This window comes from Platalea leucorodia (genome assembly GCF_965183815.1).
Source record: "Platalea leucorodia genome assembly, chromosome: 15".
Taxonomy (NCBI): Eukaryota; Metazoa; Chordata; class Aves; order Pelecaniformes; family Threskiornithidae; genus Platalea; species Platalea leucorodia.
Window position 1 is genome coordinate 9,050,681 of NC_138837.1, and position 16,100 is coordinate 9,066,780.

The 16,100-nt window shown below is 49.5% G+C and overlaps 1 protein-coding gene across 1 annotated transcript in view; it reads left to right on the forward strand.

Moving 5' to 3' along the window:
• ASTN2 (astrotactin 2) overlaps window positions 1-16,100 on the forward strand; it is a gene marked incomplete at both ends in the record, with an annotated part of 359,009 nt that overhangs the window by 52,654 nt on the left and 290,255 nt on the right. The window contains one exon of the mRNA XM_082327894.1: window positions 3,267-3,454. Coding sequence (XP_082184020.1) covers window positions 3,267-3,454 — 188 coding nt within the window. The remainder of the gene's footprint in view (window positions 1-3,266; window positions 3,455-16,100) is intronic.

Sequence of the window (16,100 nt, forward strand, 5' to 3'; positions counted from 1 at the left end):
TTTCTGATGGACGGGCTATCGCTGCTGTAACTACCGTGTAGATAGTGGAGTGACAATGCGTGTCCAGTGAAACACTGGCAGTATAATATTTGTGTCAAGTATATGAGGCCAAGAAACTTCCCTACGTTTAGATATTGAAGGGTTCAGCAGCTAACAGGGCTTGAAAAGGCTTTTCTTTTTTTGTGAGCAGCGAATCTGATTGAAGGCTCATGATATCCTGGCAATGCTGGGAGTAGTAATGGCCAGGTTTCCTGCAACACGGGCTGCAGGGGTGAAGAGCATACAGGTATTTATAAATGTATGGTAAATGGTACCCAGGCTTGGCAAGTCAACTTTTGTCAGAAATTGCCTCACTGCTGGGTTTGCTTAAAAATGTGAAATGAATGCTAAATTGAAGTTTCTACTTTTGGAAGAGACCTTTTGAAAATGAAACAGGCTTATCTTCAGTCTAGGCTAAAATCCAAAAAATTGCCTGTACCTCAGAACTTTCCAGAAATGTTCTCTGTGATCCTTTTAAACATCCTATGCAAAAATGTGTGTGTAAGGGAAAAAATTTGGAGAAAGATTGACCCGGGAGTTTTTTTTCTCTGCTTCCCTAATGTGATGTAGGCTTTGGGAACCATAGCAGTGGGGTCCTGGTGGCACCCACATCAGGTCTGTGCTGTGGTCTGGGTGATATAGCCTCCTTTCCTGAGCTATTTTGGAAAGGTCTGCTTCAGGCATGTGTGAGATGAGTGTGCAATACTGTAAATCATCGTCCCCTATGGGTGATTGTCCCTCTGAACAGAATTAAGATGGCTTTGCATAACCAGTCTTGTCTCTTGATGCTTCTGTGCTGTCCCATGGCCTGTTTGCATCTGTGGAAGAGGTTGTGATATCGATCCCAAAGCTGAGTTACTGCTTTTAGCCCTAAAAAGTAGCATTTGTTTCAATTTTAATTAGACAAGGAGATGCTTTTCACTACAGACCTTTAAAATACTGCTAGGAAAATGACTGCAATTAAGCAGCCCTGATATTCTTCTTATTTTGTTCTTACTTTTGCAACTAAAAGAAACTGTCTGCTTTAGCCTCTTTGGAAGTGAGAGACACAAGACTCATTTCATTAGATTCCCAGGTGTTGTGTAGGCTGCTGTCCTGCAGTGTGAGCCACAGCGCTGGCTTGATTTACAGCGTAAAGAGTGCAAGCAACACCTCTTGCTACTGATTTGCTCCAGCAAACAGCTATTTATATTAAAGGAGGGAAAGGATTATTAGGAGCGATCTCATTGCAATGACAGAGATATGACAGGGAGTCCACGCGTCCCCTCCAAAGTGCAAGCGTGGGCTCTTGATGGATCCCATGCATGGTCAGGAGCTGTTTAGTTTTTCTCCTTTGAGTGCTCAGATGTGCATAGAGATTGGGGATAATGACCAACGCTGTGCTCGGGAGGCAGAGATAATGAGCACAGCCCTCCGATTAGATTCAGGTGACAGTGCAGCTGGCTCAGGTATGTCAGTAGTGTAATTAGTGAGGTGCTGAATCAGGGAGTTGGCAGTAACAGGGTAACCTTGTCCCTGCTCTCAGCTGGGCTGTGCAGCGAGGGGAGATCCTGCAGGACCAGGAGGGTGATGGGGACTTCTCTGTGACTGGCTCAGTTTTAATCCATGGTGGAAAGCCAGGAGTTTGCTGCTGGAAAACGTATTGGTTTCAGGGGTAAGAAAAATTGGTCCTGAGGGATCAAGAGGGTTTTTTTGCTGGGTAGGAAGTGGAAGTGCCTGGTCTTGTAGCCTGCGCCCAAGTGTCTTGAAGCATCTTGTCCTGAAAGGTGTGGGTAACTCCTCAGAACAGTCTTAGATGGGCTTGTTCCTTCCTTCATCTCCACTGGGAGCTGGAACTGGATGTGCTTTTGCCCAGCTGGGTTCAAGAAAATGAAATGCAGAATGCCACTGCCATTCCCTGGCCGCTTTTCCCACAGGGGAACAAGCCCCATCCTCCCCGCTGGTCCCCTGCAGCCAAGGTGCAGAGGAGGACCTTGTCTCTGTTCCCACCGTGGTGCCAGGGGAACCTGAACTCGTGCTGTCGGCCTTTCTGGAGCAGCCACACCATGCAGACTGCAGGTCATGGTCCGTTATAGCTGGTCGCTCTTCCCAAACAGGAGGGAATTGAATTTGGGTCTCCCACAAAGCAGGTGATTGCTGAAGCTGTGGGCCCAGTGACTAAGAGGACCTGACTTGCTTCCCATTGCTTATATTGCAAATGGAAAAACAAACACAAAAAAAGAGGTGGTGGAAGGAGAAATATTTTGGCTCATTTTGCGCTAGTATTTTTTTTTCGGTTTTGATTCAGCTGCCAAACTGCCAAATCAGTTCTTTGCAGAGATCCGTTTAAAACTTGATGGGCAGCTGTGGAACTGTCAGCGCTCCTGCCTGCGTCTGCTGCTGCCTGGCCAAGGCAGGAGCTGAAGCTGAGGCTTGGAGCTGCTGGCTCTGGTTGTGCTGGAGACTGCAGATCTGGGGCTGGCTTTTAGTTACGTGGTACCTGGGTTGTCCGAGCCCCTAATTAGTCAGATGTGGAACCCTAAGTCGGGGGAAGCTGCCGCAGTGGCTATGTGTGCTGGGATGCTGTAATCCCAGCTCCCAGGGTGCTTGCACTGTAATTCAGGATCGGGTGGGATGTAAAACTAATAGAAGGCTGCAGAAGAAGACGGACAGACATGCAACCCCAAGGTCAATAGATATTTGTCAAGCCTGGTGGTTATCTCTTCTTGCTGGTGCTCATTAGTCTGTGCTGGGACTGTCCCTGTTAAATACAGCTGTAGTGCTACCTCGCAACCTGGAAGAAGGTTTCGATGTAAATGCCAGCAGAGTATGTACTGATGTCTGCATTTTGGCTTGCTTGGCACCAAGTGTCCTCCCTCCGCCCTGTGCCAAGCAGCAAACCTCCCTTGGGCTTGGCTACAGATCTCTAGGAGCCTTTTTGCTGGGAGAGCTATAGGAGGTTAAAGGCACCTTGTGCAACATGTTATTTACTGTTGTTGCCTTTCTAGTGCAGAAATCCCAAGGCACTCTCTAGCCCCTTGCTTTTTATTAAGGAAGACAACTGTTACTGTTCATATATGGGGGAAATAGCAGACAGAGGTCAAATAACAATGCTCAAGCTCATCCTGTAGATCAGAAGCAGTACTAGGGGTAAGACTCAAAAGTTCTGATTTCCAGGACTGTTAAGAATACCACCTTTTAGCACTGTGGCAAAAACTGATCCTCAGTTGCATGTTTTGTCCCTGCAGAGATGTCGGGGACCGTGGCTGACATTTCGCTGGTGCACTGGAAGCAGCAGTGGCTGGAGAATGGCACCCTGTACTTCCACGTCTCCATGAGCAGTGCTGAGCAGCTCTCCCGGGCCACCCCCCCCAGCCTCCAGGAGCCTTCGGAGATAGTGGAGGAGCAGATGCACATTCTTCATATTTCGGTCATGGTGAGTCAAAGCTGCCAATGGCATCAGAGGGGACAGAGGACCCTCTGGGAGAGGATGGCGGCTGGCAGCCAGATTGTGGTGGGAGAGTGGTGATAAGGAGCAGGGTGGTGAGTCTGGTTTGCAAATGTCCATGTCCCTTCTCAGTTGGGCCTCCAGAGAGGGAGAGATGTGTCTGAATGGGCCAGGAAAAAGAGTGGTTGGTCTTTTAAGAAAATGAAATACAATGAAATAACAGACTGTAGGGAAGAAGCTGTTGGGAGGGTGACAAGGAAGCTCGTGGTTCCTCCTGCCTCTGCTGGCAACTGGTGAGGTGTATTAGAGGAGTATTTCTCCTTTGTCTTGCGTTTGGGCATGTGCAAAGGCAAGATTTTGGGCCTGGTCATTTCTTTCTGAAGCTTTCTGAAACTAAGTTTTACCTATCAAGTGTATATGGGCTGTAGCATGATTCTTCTCTGGCAAAGGATGAGCCTGACCTAAAAGTAAAAAGATGATCCAGATGCTTTGAATATCTCCATCTCAGGTGTTTATGTGACCTTTTATTAACAGATTGTGTATGTCCTCTGTTGCCATTTAAAAATGCTTATTCCAGTATCTTATGAGGTGGTTGCCTACATATTTGGATCTGCTCCATCATTCCTCTGTGCTTTAGAGCTCCATCTGTAAAATGGGACTAAATGTATTGTCCCTGAACTCCCATTGGGATAAACTATCCTGTCAATAAAAGAAGTTAGGCTTGTAGATCCTGTGTATATGCATGTCATCTATTTGCCCAAAGAAAGTCTTTTATAGGATTGGGGATCCCATTGCAGCAACCCTCTGCAAAAGGTTCATATCTCCGAACCCGTGCGTCATCTCCATGCCTTCTGTTCTTCATTTTGGAAGGAGGAGCAGAGACGGTGGCTGCACAAAGCCTTTTTTTTTTTTTTTTTTTTTCCTATTTGAACAAGCGGCTATTGGGCTTTTACAACTTAAATCTGTTTTTTTAGAGTGTCTCAGCCCTTGTTAGTGGGGCTTTAGATTGAGCACTGAGTGCATGTGAGCACAGAGAGAAGCTTTTCATTAAGGCTGTTGGGCCAGATAAGAGGCAGTATGATAGCAGGATGGCAGAAGGGAGGGGAATCGGGGACTGCAGCTTACTGGGTTGGATAGGGAACACTTCTTATGTCCTGCTAAAAATGTCAGTGTGATGGAGTTTTGGAGGGGAAGAAGGTAAAACTAGTATACTTAGAAAATGAGCCTGAAAAAGTAAATGAGAGGCAGAGCAAGGAATGAAGACAGCAAAAACCAAGTCTGGAGTGTGAAAAGCTTGATCGCTGGTTTGCATGTGGGATTGCTTAGCTTTTGTGGGCAAACCTGAGCTGTGGAGAAGAGGCCCGTGACTGCAAGGGAACACTGGCTCTGCAGCCTGGTGATTATTGCAACTGCTTGAAATGCAGATTTTCTTTAGTAGGGAGAGATTCAGTCCTGGTCCTCAGACCCTGCTGAAGCTGATCTTTCTAAAAAACAATGTGATGATTGTAGTGAATTGATGCTTTGGAGAGAGAAATTACTTTCTCTGAGAAATTCCTGCCCAGAGCCTTCATTTGCCGTGCCTTAGAGCACAGGAGCAGTGATGCCGGTGGGCTGGAGCTGAAGGCATTGCTGTGCATATCACAGAAGAAACGTTTTTGCACTCTAATCCAGGGTTAACCAGTGAAGATATGCTTTGCCACATCTCACTGAAGCCGACAGCATGGGAGCATCTGTGGCTTTGTTGTTAGAGTTAACTCATGCCCTGAGACTCTCCTGCCCTTCTGCAAAAGCAAGGGGAAGACAGGAGAGTTCCTCCTGCACAAAATGAGCCATAATTCCACTTTCTTTATAAATCCTTGTACTCCTTGCAATGGGAGCTGAGGTCCCAGGCAGGGATGTGGGTCTGGGATGTCGTTTGGGCTGCATGCGTGTCCCTGGGGAGGCAGAAGCCCTGGCTGTTTCTTCCCTGGGTCAGGATTGCAGCACAAACTTGAAACTTTGCCTTTTTTTTTTTTTTTTAGAAGATTCATTAACTTTTTGAGTGAACCTGAGCCAAGTTTTGAGTTACTAGCAGAAGATAAATGTGTGTTTTGTTGTTGTTTGGTTCCCCCCCGCCCCAAGACCACATGGAGTTCTGTAGCTGAAGTAAAATAGGGCGAAAGTCTTTTATTTCTTGGGTGAAATATTTCATCCGAGCCCTTGAGCTCTGTTCAGGCTGCTTTCCCACGTCTTTACTTTCCTCCCTGGCCCTAGCTAAATCGCATCCCAGAAATCCCTCATCACTCCAGCCCTCCTGCCTCCCCAGCGGTGGGGTTCCCCGGCTGTGCTGTGCTTGGCAGCTGCCGGATCCCAGCACAGGGGGCTGTGTGGTACCCGGCTCCTGTCCTCCCCTGCGCCCACTGTGTCTGTATCCCTTCTCCTGCCTTGAGATGCAGCTGGACATCCCCATGTCCTCCTTTCAGCTTCTCAAATACTTTTCCTTCTGCTGTCTATCATAAAGCCTGATGTCTCTTGTGTTCTCTCTATAGACTAAAACACTGTTCCCACTGCTGCCTTGGCATTCAGGGTCTGCGTCCCCCGTTCATCATCAGCCCAGCGTCTTGCTAGGGGGGACAGGAGGAGACACGGGAAAGTGCTTCCTTCCATCTCCTTTAAGTGGCTGTAACACTTACTTTTACCTGTCTCCTCATCCTCTGGCTGAATTATAGAAAGCCAGGGAAGGTTTGCCTGGGGGATCTTGCTAATCCCCTGCTTAGGGAGTACTCTGGCAAAGCTTTATTGGACAGCGAGACATCTCCAAGCTGAGCTCCCTCTGACAGGAACATTGTTTTGGATTTGTGTAGATGTTTATGACTTGGCTGGTTGCTCCTGCTCTGCCTTTAAAGCCAAGACCCCCTTCTGTGCTGCATGGGGACTCCATGTGGGGGGATGTGGGGGGGTGTGTGTGTGTAAATCCTGGGTTTACTCCTCCTTCCAGTGGTTTTGGCTGTCAGTGTGTAGCTTTCTGGTTTGGGGTGGGTTTGCTTCCAGTGCAGCAGGAAAGGGGCCACCAGTGTCTGTGACCGCATGTCCTTGGGGCCACCATCAGCCCCTGCCAAAGCTGTGGGCACTGACTGACTGTGACCCTCTTCACACCTCCCTTCCTGAGCTCAAGGGCATCTTTGATAGCAAAATAATACTTGGTTTTTATTTTTTTTCTTTCCTCACTGTTTTTTTTTTTTAATCTCTCCCCAAAGAGACATAACATTAATTACTGCAGTTAAAGGGAATTCAGTCTCCATTACTGTCTGCCACCCCTTTCCTCTTGGCTTGAGCATCTAAAATTTGTCTCCCAAATGAAAAGAAGGAAGGAAGGGGAAAAAACAAATATGCAAATGCTAGATTTTATTTATTTACCTTTTTTTTTTTTGCGCAGTGTCAAGTAGAAAGGAATCAATATTTTTGTCATTACGCCTGTTGTGTGTTTTCCCCATAATCTTAGCTGTCATTTGGGTTTAATTGTGTTGTTTCCTCTTGTGTGGAAGTAAATCTTATCTGTTTTGGATTAAAATTCAATGAAGGTCACAGCAGCTCGAAAACTTACCAGGCTGCAGCAATTAATGTTCATTTGGCTTTGATAAATTGGAATGTTCCCCACAATAGGACTGGAGTGGATTTCAGAAGCAATAATTCTTCCATTAACTCAATGATTCCCTGCGTGATGGAGCGTCTTGTCACTGCTCTGTTTGTCATCTGTCACTTCAAGGATCTGGGCATATGCCTGATATGATTTATCATGATTATTGGGGCTGCTTGTGTCAAAACATTTTATACCACTAATTATTCCAGCCTTGTAAATTGCTGAATTTAACAAAACATAAGAGATATTTATTTTTTGTTGTTCCCCACCATCCTGTGTCCCTGTTTAATTATTGTTCTGCGTTGTGGTAAATTCGGACCTGGGGCCACGTCCAGCAGCGTTTGCCGTAGATGGGGGCTTATTTACCAGGCTCTGGGAATGTGGAGGAGTCGGGATGGGTAGGACAGGCATGTTATATCTCTGCGTTGACCCACCTCGCAGACCTTCGGTAGGGCCATTGCACCCAGTGGCTCCTCCTGGCCCTGTGCGTGCCTGGGATACAGGTTTGGGAAGAGGATGCAAAAACTGCATCCCCTCCTGCTGGTGAAGGGATGGGTTTTCCTCCCTTAAGCCTGCGTGAGCGATGCCGGTAAAAGTCCTGGCTGTGGGAGATCAGAGCTGGGACCATGCCTGCATGGTGTGCAGGTGTGTAAACAAGCTATGTGTTGCCTCTGCTCCATCTCCAGCAGAAATAAGGTGGGCTTTTTTGAGAACGGTAACAAGCAAAAGCCTTGTTTCATCTTGTACCGTTGCCCTGCAAGGGACCGTTTCAGTGTCTGGAATAAAAGGTGACCAGACCTCATCAGGCTGCTTTTTTTATATTATTATTTTTTATTTTTAATGCCTACTTTCTGCTGGCTGTAACTGGCAGTACACAAGTTAGCTGCTGGTTTCTAGGTCTCTCAGCGGATTTTTTTCAGCTCTTATTTATACGAGTTTCCTTTTTTCTTCTTGTTCTTCTGCATCCTGATGTTTCCCCAATGATCAGCCATTGGTGCTGTGCTCTGTCAGCTTCTGAGATGGGTACAAAGTGTGCTCTTAAACACTTTGCTCTGATTTAGCATCCTGCTCTGAAGTGGAGCCGGGGAGGGGTCCTATGCGCCCAATGCACCGCGCAGGTGGGTCCCGGCGAGTGCAGTTTCTCACGGCTGACTCGGGCTGGGGCAGCTCTCTAGTTTCTGAAGTCCTGCAGGAATATCCAAGAGCAAGTGAGGTTTTAAGAGCTGCTGCTCTTCTTTCTGAAGCTGCCGTCACCCAGCAAGGGCCATGACAAATGCATTCATTTGCCTTTTTTTTTTTTCTTCTTTTTTGCCATTATCTGTGACCCATATCACAACTCTCCCTCCCTCCATGCTCTGCTGCCCATGTTTCCTCAGGGAGCCTGTGTCTCATTAGGCTCTCGGCTTTCAGCTTGGCTGCACAAAGCACCATGTGTGGGTGGCATTGTGCTTGTCCTGCTCAATTGCTGGGGTGCGATGGCAGCCACACCCCAGCAGGATGAACCCCTTGGTGCCTCAGCTGCCCTGAACACAGTATCTGTCCAGCATGTTGGACAGGATGGTGAGGTCTTCTCCAAACAGCTGCGCAAACCCAATTGCCTTTCTATCTGCATGTGCTGGCAGGGGTTATTCTCTAGATGGATATAATGTCATACCAGTGCAGTTGGGCTTATCCTGGTGTGCACAGAATGGGAGAAAAGGCTGAAACCCTTTGCAGAGCCAGGGCGATTCCCATCCTCTCCAGCAAACAGCTCTCCAAGGGATCACTCTGGGTCCTGCGGGCTTCAGACACATTCATGTGCAGGCTCCTTCAGCTCCAGCATTCCCATCTGCTTGGACATCATTTGAGTGGTGCCTCATTTTCCAACCCAACAGTATTTCGTCCTCCTTGACCTCCCAATAGCTTTACTATCCTCCCAACCATGTGCTCACACCTTGCGTGATGGCATGTCCTACGGCATGGCTGGCCACTCCAATGGAGCCAGGTGCTCCAGTGGATGCAAAATGTTGCTTGAGCCTTACTCTGGCTCCTTGCAGTGTGTCTTGCTGATGGCAGCATTGGAGCTCCTGTCAGCCAGCTCAATTGGGGGAAAAAAAATGGTGTAACATGAGTAATGAGGTAGTGAAGAAGGCACAACATCTGTGTCATCATTTCTGCACCAGGAGGTCAACCAGATTCATAAAACATGCACTTCCAGCTTGTGATATGTTTAGGAATTAATTAAGGGAGGAAGAGGATTGCTGCTGCAGCAGATTTCCCTATCTGAAAGGTATTAAAAAGCTAAATTGATCTCCAATGAGCTGTTTTTATTAAAAACAAAACAAAAAAGAAAAGCCCTAAAAACCCAGGAGCTGGATTCGGTGCGTCCCTGTGCGAGAATCGCATCCCCGCTCCTCGCATGTGGGAAGAGGAAAAGGAGGCGCCCACCCCAATGTGCAGATGGACCGAGCATCCCCAAATCCCTGGGGGGCGGATGGGAGCCACAGGCTCCATGCTGATGACAGAACAAGCCGTTAGAGCCTTGCCTGGAGCAGTGTCCCATCAGCAGTCCTCCCTAGTCTGCTGAAGGTGGCCCTGAGCTCTTCCCTGAGCTGCTTTGGGGTGGCCAAAGAGGCTGGTGGGACCTTTGCTGGGACTAGTGGCCCAAGGCAGTGGGGCGAAGCACTTGCATGCCCTGTTGATTTGGGGACTGGAGCTCAACACAGCTGGAAGCTGAACTTCACCCTAATAACCTTTATCTGCCCTGTGCTGTCTGGAGCACCTTGGAGCCAGTAATAAAGTCCCGCACGTGCGTTTGGACTGGCGCAGGGAGGGGTAGCTGGTGGGCGAAGCTAGAAGCAAGCCTTCCAGTCCTCTTGCCCCGACGCTGTCGGTGGTGTCTGCTCTTTCCTGGGATCAAGACATTCTTCGGCTTCAAGTTTCATTTCCATAATGTGCCATTAACCAACTTTTTGTAGGCTGGGAGAAGCAGCCTCTTTCACCCTCCCCCTCTGCTCTGCTCTCCTCCTCCTTTGCAGAGATGGTATAAAACAGGGACTAAATGTAGTTAACGATGTGCTCTTGTATTTAGGGAATTCATTTTGGGGGGATTTGTCTTTAAAGTGTCACTTTTGTGACAATGACACCTGTTATGTTAATAATTTTTCACTAATCTCGCTCTGTTTTCTACCTTAGCTACTGTGAATACATTAGACACTTTATAGCTTTCTATCTAGCAGATTTCCCCCCCCCCCCCCCCCCCGCCACTGTGTTAAAACATGTAACTGGAGTGCTTGATTTGCATCTCTGATAAAGCAAGGCTGAATAAATACTCTTAGTTCATCCGAACTGAGCAGCAAACTAACTTTCTTGTGTCATCCCCAGAGCAATCAGAGTTGGTACTGGGGGAAAAGCAGCCATGGGAAGCGTTTGGGAGGGGTTTGCTTTTTGCAGATGGCATCGAATGTGTGGGAGGAATCTGCAGCCTTAGAAAATTCCCATCCTCGACGTGCTGAGAAAAGAGGATGGAGGAGAGAAAGTAAGAGCTCACGTTGGAAAAGTGACCAGTGTGGTCAGGGGGTGCTAGAGATGGAAGGGGGATGCTGAAGTGGTGAGGAGATGGAGAAAAACTGCAGAAGGAAGGTTTTAGAGACGGGGTGAGGAGTATCAGAGCAGCGTTAGCTCATGGCTCAAGGTGGGACACGCAGCAAGGCATCATGTGCGTCTGCCTTCGCCCCCACGGCGGGTCCCTTCGCGCTGCTGGCGACAGCAAGCCGTGTATTTTTATCGCGCGGCACGCTGGGCTGCGCAGGGAATTTGCCGATTTCAGATTCGTGTCTTGAACTTGTTCCCTTCCTTCCTCCTCCTTGCTCTTCCTCTTCCCACCATCTGTCTGGGAGAAAATACTTGTGCATCTACAGCGCCGCGGGGCGTAGCTGCTAGCTTGACCTTTTCTTAGTGCTTTTTCTCTCAGCCTGAATGAAGCAGATGGAAAAGCCAGGCTTTGGTGGGGTAGGTCTGCCTTGGCTCCTGGTTTGCAGAGTGGTTGGAGAGGAAGGAGCATCCCTGTCCTGCATAGATAGGGTATTCTGGTGCCGTGGGTCTCGCTGAGCTGCAGGGCTCCCAGAGAGCAATTCCATCCGGGAGCCCTGTGCTAATTCTGTGTGTAAAGTGCCGGGAGTGTTTGATCGGTACCTTTGAAACATTGATGTAAACATAGAAATGCTTTGCAGCTACCAGCCTAGATCTAATTGCTTTAAACTGCCAGGCTCAAAACTACATATGGCATTAAAGTTGTCACGAAACTTTAATCCAGGAAAACTCTGGTGCATGCTGAGTTCTCTGGAAGATGTGGTGGTGGCTGGGGGTGGCTGGCCCCTGGCTCCAAGGTAATTGCTAATGATGGAGAACGTTTTCCAGGGCTGCAGACCTCGCATCGCCTGCCTCGGGGTGCTCCTCGGCCGGGGATGCCGGCAGGGCGTGGGGTGCTGTTCCCTCCGCTGTCTTGCCAGCAAGGCTGTGCTCCATGCTGGGGGACACCCGGCACATTCCTTACCTCCCTGCAGAAATGGTGGGGGCTCGTGCATTGTCTCTGGCTTTCCGTCAGTACAGTGCGGGCTCTGACCCTGGGGACACGGGGAGCTGGGTGATGCTCCTCACCCTGGGGTTTGCTTTTTCCATTTCAGCTGCCAGAGAGAGCCTGCGGGCTTGAAGGCTGGGCTGGTCTTCGGAAAAGGAGTGAAATATCTTACTTTTTCCTTCAAACCTTGTGTTATCTCTCTTCCCTTGGTAGTTATTCTTGTTTGAATGCAAATTAGAAATGTTTGCGTCAGTTAAAATGTTGTCAGTATCAGGCATTGGCTTGTGTAAAGGTGAACTGTGACGAACCTGATGCAGAACAGCTTAAAGCTGGTTGTGAAAGATTTTTGCATTGCAGCACTACAAGAGACTGAATTTTCATTTGGTTGGCAAATCCCAAAGATGGGAGTAAGTGTTAACGACAGGATGAAATGCAATATCGTATTTGTCCCCAGAAATATGATGTTTGCTTTCAGTTTGGTTGGTTTTTTTTTTCCCCATTTAAAAATAAGTTGGGCTTAGTTTCACAAGGCAACATTACACTGTGAAAAGGCAGAGCGCTTTTGGTTCAGGGAAGTGTCAGAATGAAATGTTTCTACTCTTGCACACTTTCCATATCCTCCCCAAAACCACTTACGCTTTAGTTTCAGCTGATGTGAAACTGTCTGAGCAGATAAACCATTCCTTGGAAAAAAACTTGCCAAGCTCTTTGTGGAGTAACTGTGCCTAAACCGGAGGAGATGCAGTGCTGTGGGGGATGGTGATGCGGATCTGATGATTGCCCACCAAGTTCCTCCAGCCTCTGCAGCACCTGACGCTGGTGAAGGGGATGCTCGAATACCTGCCGGTGTGAAACAAGGGGAAGAAGCTTATGCATATGTGACTTTCTCTGATCATCATAGGGCTGCTAATATAGGAAAGGATTATTTTTTGTGTGTGTGTGTGTCTGGATCTTGCTGCTGTAGGACATTAGGCAAAATTCCCACTGGCTTAATTGGGAGCAACATCAGGCCAAGTGTGGTTATTTTTACCTGTCAGTGCTCCCACGCCACCTCCTCCCTCCCACCTCCGTCCTCCCGACAAGAGGGAGCAAGCTCCGTTTCAGCCTTCAAAAGGTCTCTGCCAGCTCTGAGCAGCAGCCTTGTGTTCATGATGTGCACCAAAGGAAAAGGGGGGAAAAAAACCCTCGTAATTGTGCTTATTTTTAAAATCCAATTATCTAAAACTGCAGGAAAATAATTATTTTTGAAGGGAGCTGGTTGGACTGGCTGGGCTTTGCCCTTGGTGGGAGCTCCCCCGGGCTGGGCCAGGCTGGATTCGCTATGGCAGCAGCTGGAGAGGGAGTGAGCAGGAGCATCAGCCCCAGTTCTGCTGGGAAACGCTTGGCTTTCAGGGGTTTGGCACTTTCCCTTGTGTTGCTCTTTATCCAACAGGGAAACTGGTTGTTTTCCCTTCTAGCTTCCTTCTTTCTAGCTCCTCAGGGCAGAGGAGCCCGCTTATCTTTTTTCGGATGGGGAGGCAAGAAATCTGCCTGCAGGAGAATGGCAGCAAAGCCGACTGGTGCTTGAGCAATGTCAGGTATCTCTGTTTCCCTTTGCAGAGGCATATCTGGTTATGAACTCATTGCCAGACACCCCTTAGGCAAGCCTGAGCTCTCCTGCTGTCCTGGGCATGGTTTTCCTCATTGCACCAAACTCATGAGACCACAGATAAAACCAAGGTGGTGACAGCAGTGATTGCTGGGGGAGCAGAGAGCAGCCCGAGAGTTGAATTTACCACTTATTTTGCAAGCATTGGACCATTTTGGGAGCATTGTTCTGCAGAGGTCTGTGTTGGGGGGCAGGTTTGATAAGGCAGAAGGAAAGGGATGGGCAGCCCTGTCTGGCCGCTGTCAGCTGCAGCAGCATGGCAGCCGTCAGCGGTGTAAAATTGCAATGAGGGGAACGACTGGATGGAGGGCAGTGGTTAACGCCCCAAAGGGAGTGGGGGTCTGATGATTGCCCACCAAGTTTCTCTAAAAGGGATTCTCTAGCTACGATTAAGCTGCAGGTTTTGCTTGGCCTCTCCTGGAGATCCATCATTATTCACACCAGCACCGGACCTGTCAGACTCCCTCTGCCGCAGAAATTAATGATTTGAACTCGCCGACCTGCTCACGTGCTGGGATGCGGCTTGGCGAGGGCTCTGCGGAGTGGCAGCGGAGCAGGGTACCGGGATCCTGATCCCACACGGCATCCTTGGGATGGCTGGGACCTCAAGGATGGCAAGGGTAGGGCAGCCACTTCTCCCACCACCCTTCCTCATGGTGGGTGCTTGGTATGCATAGCTGTTTAGATGCTGTCCCCCACACACTGTCAGGACCCTGCAGGTTCAGGCACATCTGCAGCCCCCTTGGAAAATGGTTCTTCAGCTGTGTGCAGCTTCATGCGGTTGGGAGTTAATGAGGGATATGAGTACTGGGGCGCTGGTTTTGGAGAGCGCTGTGGGGATGGAGCGGTGCGCTGCCAGCCATCCGTGGTGTGGGATTAGGTAAGGAAGAGGCTCATTTACAGATTGCAAACAAAAGCAATGATTGCTACAAGGCTCATAGAAACAAACAGAAATCAGACAACAGCTCCAGGTACCTTGACCTATCACTTGAATTAGTGCCAAGGATTCATCTCGCCCCGCAGCATCCAGCTAACAAGCTGTGAGATGCCTCTTGGCTGTGTGGCTGAGGATCCAGTTATCAAGTAAGGTTTGTGCCCTTAGGCTGAGGTTACAGGAGGGGATGTGGATGTGGCTGTGCCCTCGCTGGTTGGGGAAGAGGGTAAGCTGCCAGTAAAAGCTTTTCTGCCCACCTTGCGTGCCCTGCAAGGAAAGGCTGGTGCTGCCGCTGCCTTCAGCTCCCAGAGCCTGGGGTGACACAGCCAGCTTGTCACTTGTCCTGTTTCACACCAAACATCTTGAGAATCAGTTACCTGGTGATGCTGGTTGGGCTTGGGGATGCTGATTGGGCTGGCAGGTGTTAGCTCCCTCTTTGAGGGCTACTTTGACCTTGTCTGAAGACATCCTCAGTACTGCTTTGGGGCCACCCTTTCCCAGATCCGCCTAGGAGGCTCATGGCTTGTGCTAGGATGAATGCTTCAACAACACTAACTGTAGTGTGGAGCCATTTTCAATTCTCCTCTCCCTCTGTGTGTACTTGAACCACCTCTGCCATGCAGCCTGGCTCATCCTCCCCTTGTCTGGGGACCAAGGGGAGGAGGAGGAGTCAGCCAGGTTGTTCTAGTAGCTGCTGCTCAGTCCTGGGAATTGGGGGAATAACCTTGCCAAACTAGAGAAATGAAGTGACCTGATTTTTCTCCCCCCTTAACCCTCTGCTCCCCGGGAGGCAGGAATTAGCTGGTCTGTTTGCTGGCTTGTGTTTCCCCTGCCCCCGCCTCCATGGCAGGGAGGTGGGGGTTTGCATGAGCATTTCAACAGCCTGCGTGTGGTCTGCAGGAATGGCTGAGGCTGGGCTTAGGCAGAGACACAGACAGGGACAGATTTTTCAACCAAGCTGCTCCTACCTTAGGATACTGACTGCTTTGGATTTGGCTACCACAGTCCTTATATACCTCACCCTGGACCTTGTACCCCTCCCCAGCTGCCAGCCCTGGCACCCCGCACCGCTGCCAGGCAGTGCCTTCCCGGCAGGGGTCCAAGGATGAGCTGTTCCCAGTGGTGTGGAAGTGCCCTTCCCCAGCTGAGATGGGCTGTGGTAAAACACTGACCTTGGCAGCTGCAGAGCCTTGAAGGGTGCGTGGCCCTGCCTGTGTGCACTCCGGCTGGCCTTGGCTTTGTGGCTGATGCCACGTGGCAAGGAGGTGGTCCTGGGTGGAGATGGCCCACGTTGGCTTTGGGCCACTTGTGCTCCATAGGCCGCTGTAATACCAAGATCCTGGCTTTGCTAACTGAGCGGATCTTCATGGAGGGAGCACTGTGTACATGTGAGCAGGCTGCTCTGCTCCCAGGGCTGGCTCAAGCTTTCCAGGCGTTGCACGGGACAGCTGAACCTGTAGAGGTACATGGCGCTCAGCTTGCCAACGTGGTGCATTACAATGGGAACAGCGGCTTTAATGATTAAGTCATGTGCTGTGTATCTCGTCGCCAACCACTGCTTTGAAGTGATCACACTTCACCTGACCACACCTTGTCTGTCCTCTGGGTGTCTCTGCTGACGTATGATCTCTTGCCACGCTCCCTTTCCATGCTGGGGTGCTCTCCCATCACCTGTTCTGCTGCAGCAGCTGGGCAGGGGTTATATGTCCCTCCTCAGGTAAATGCACCCTGTTTAATAGTGGGTGCTGCCCTGCAGCTGCGGGCAGAGCTGTCATCCAGACGGGGTGTCTGTGTGCATGTGCTGCACTCGGGTTGTTCCTTGGCTGGATGGCTGGAGTTGTCCCCTTGCTCTTCTGATCGGTCTCCTTCCTTTCT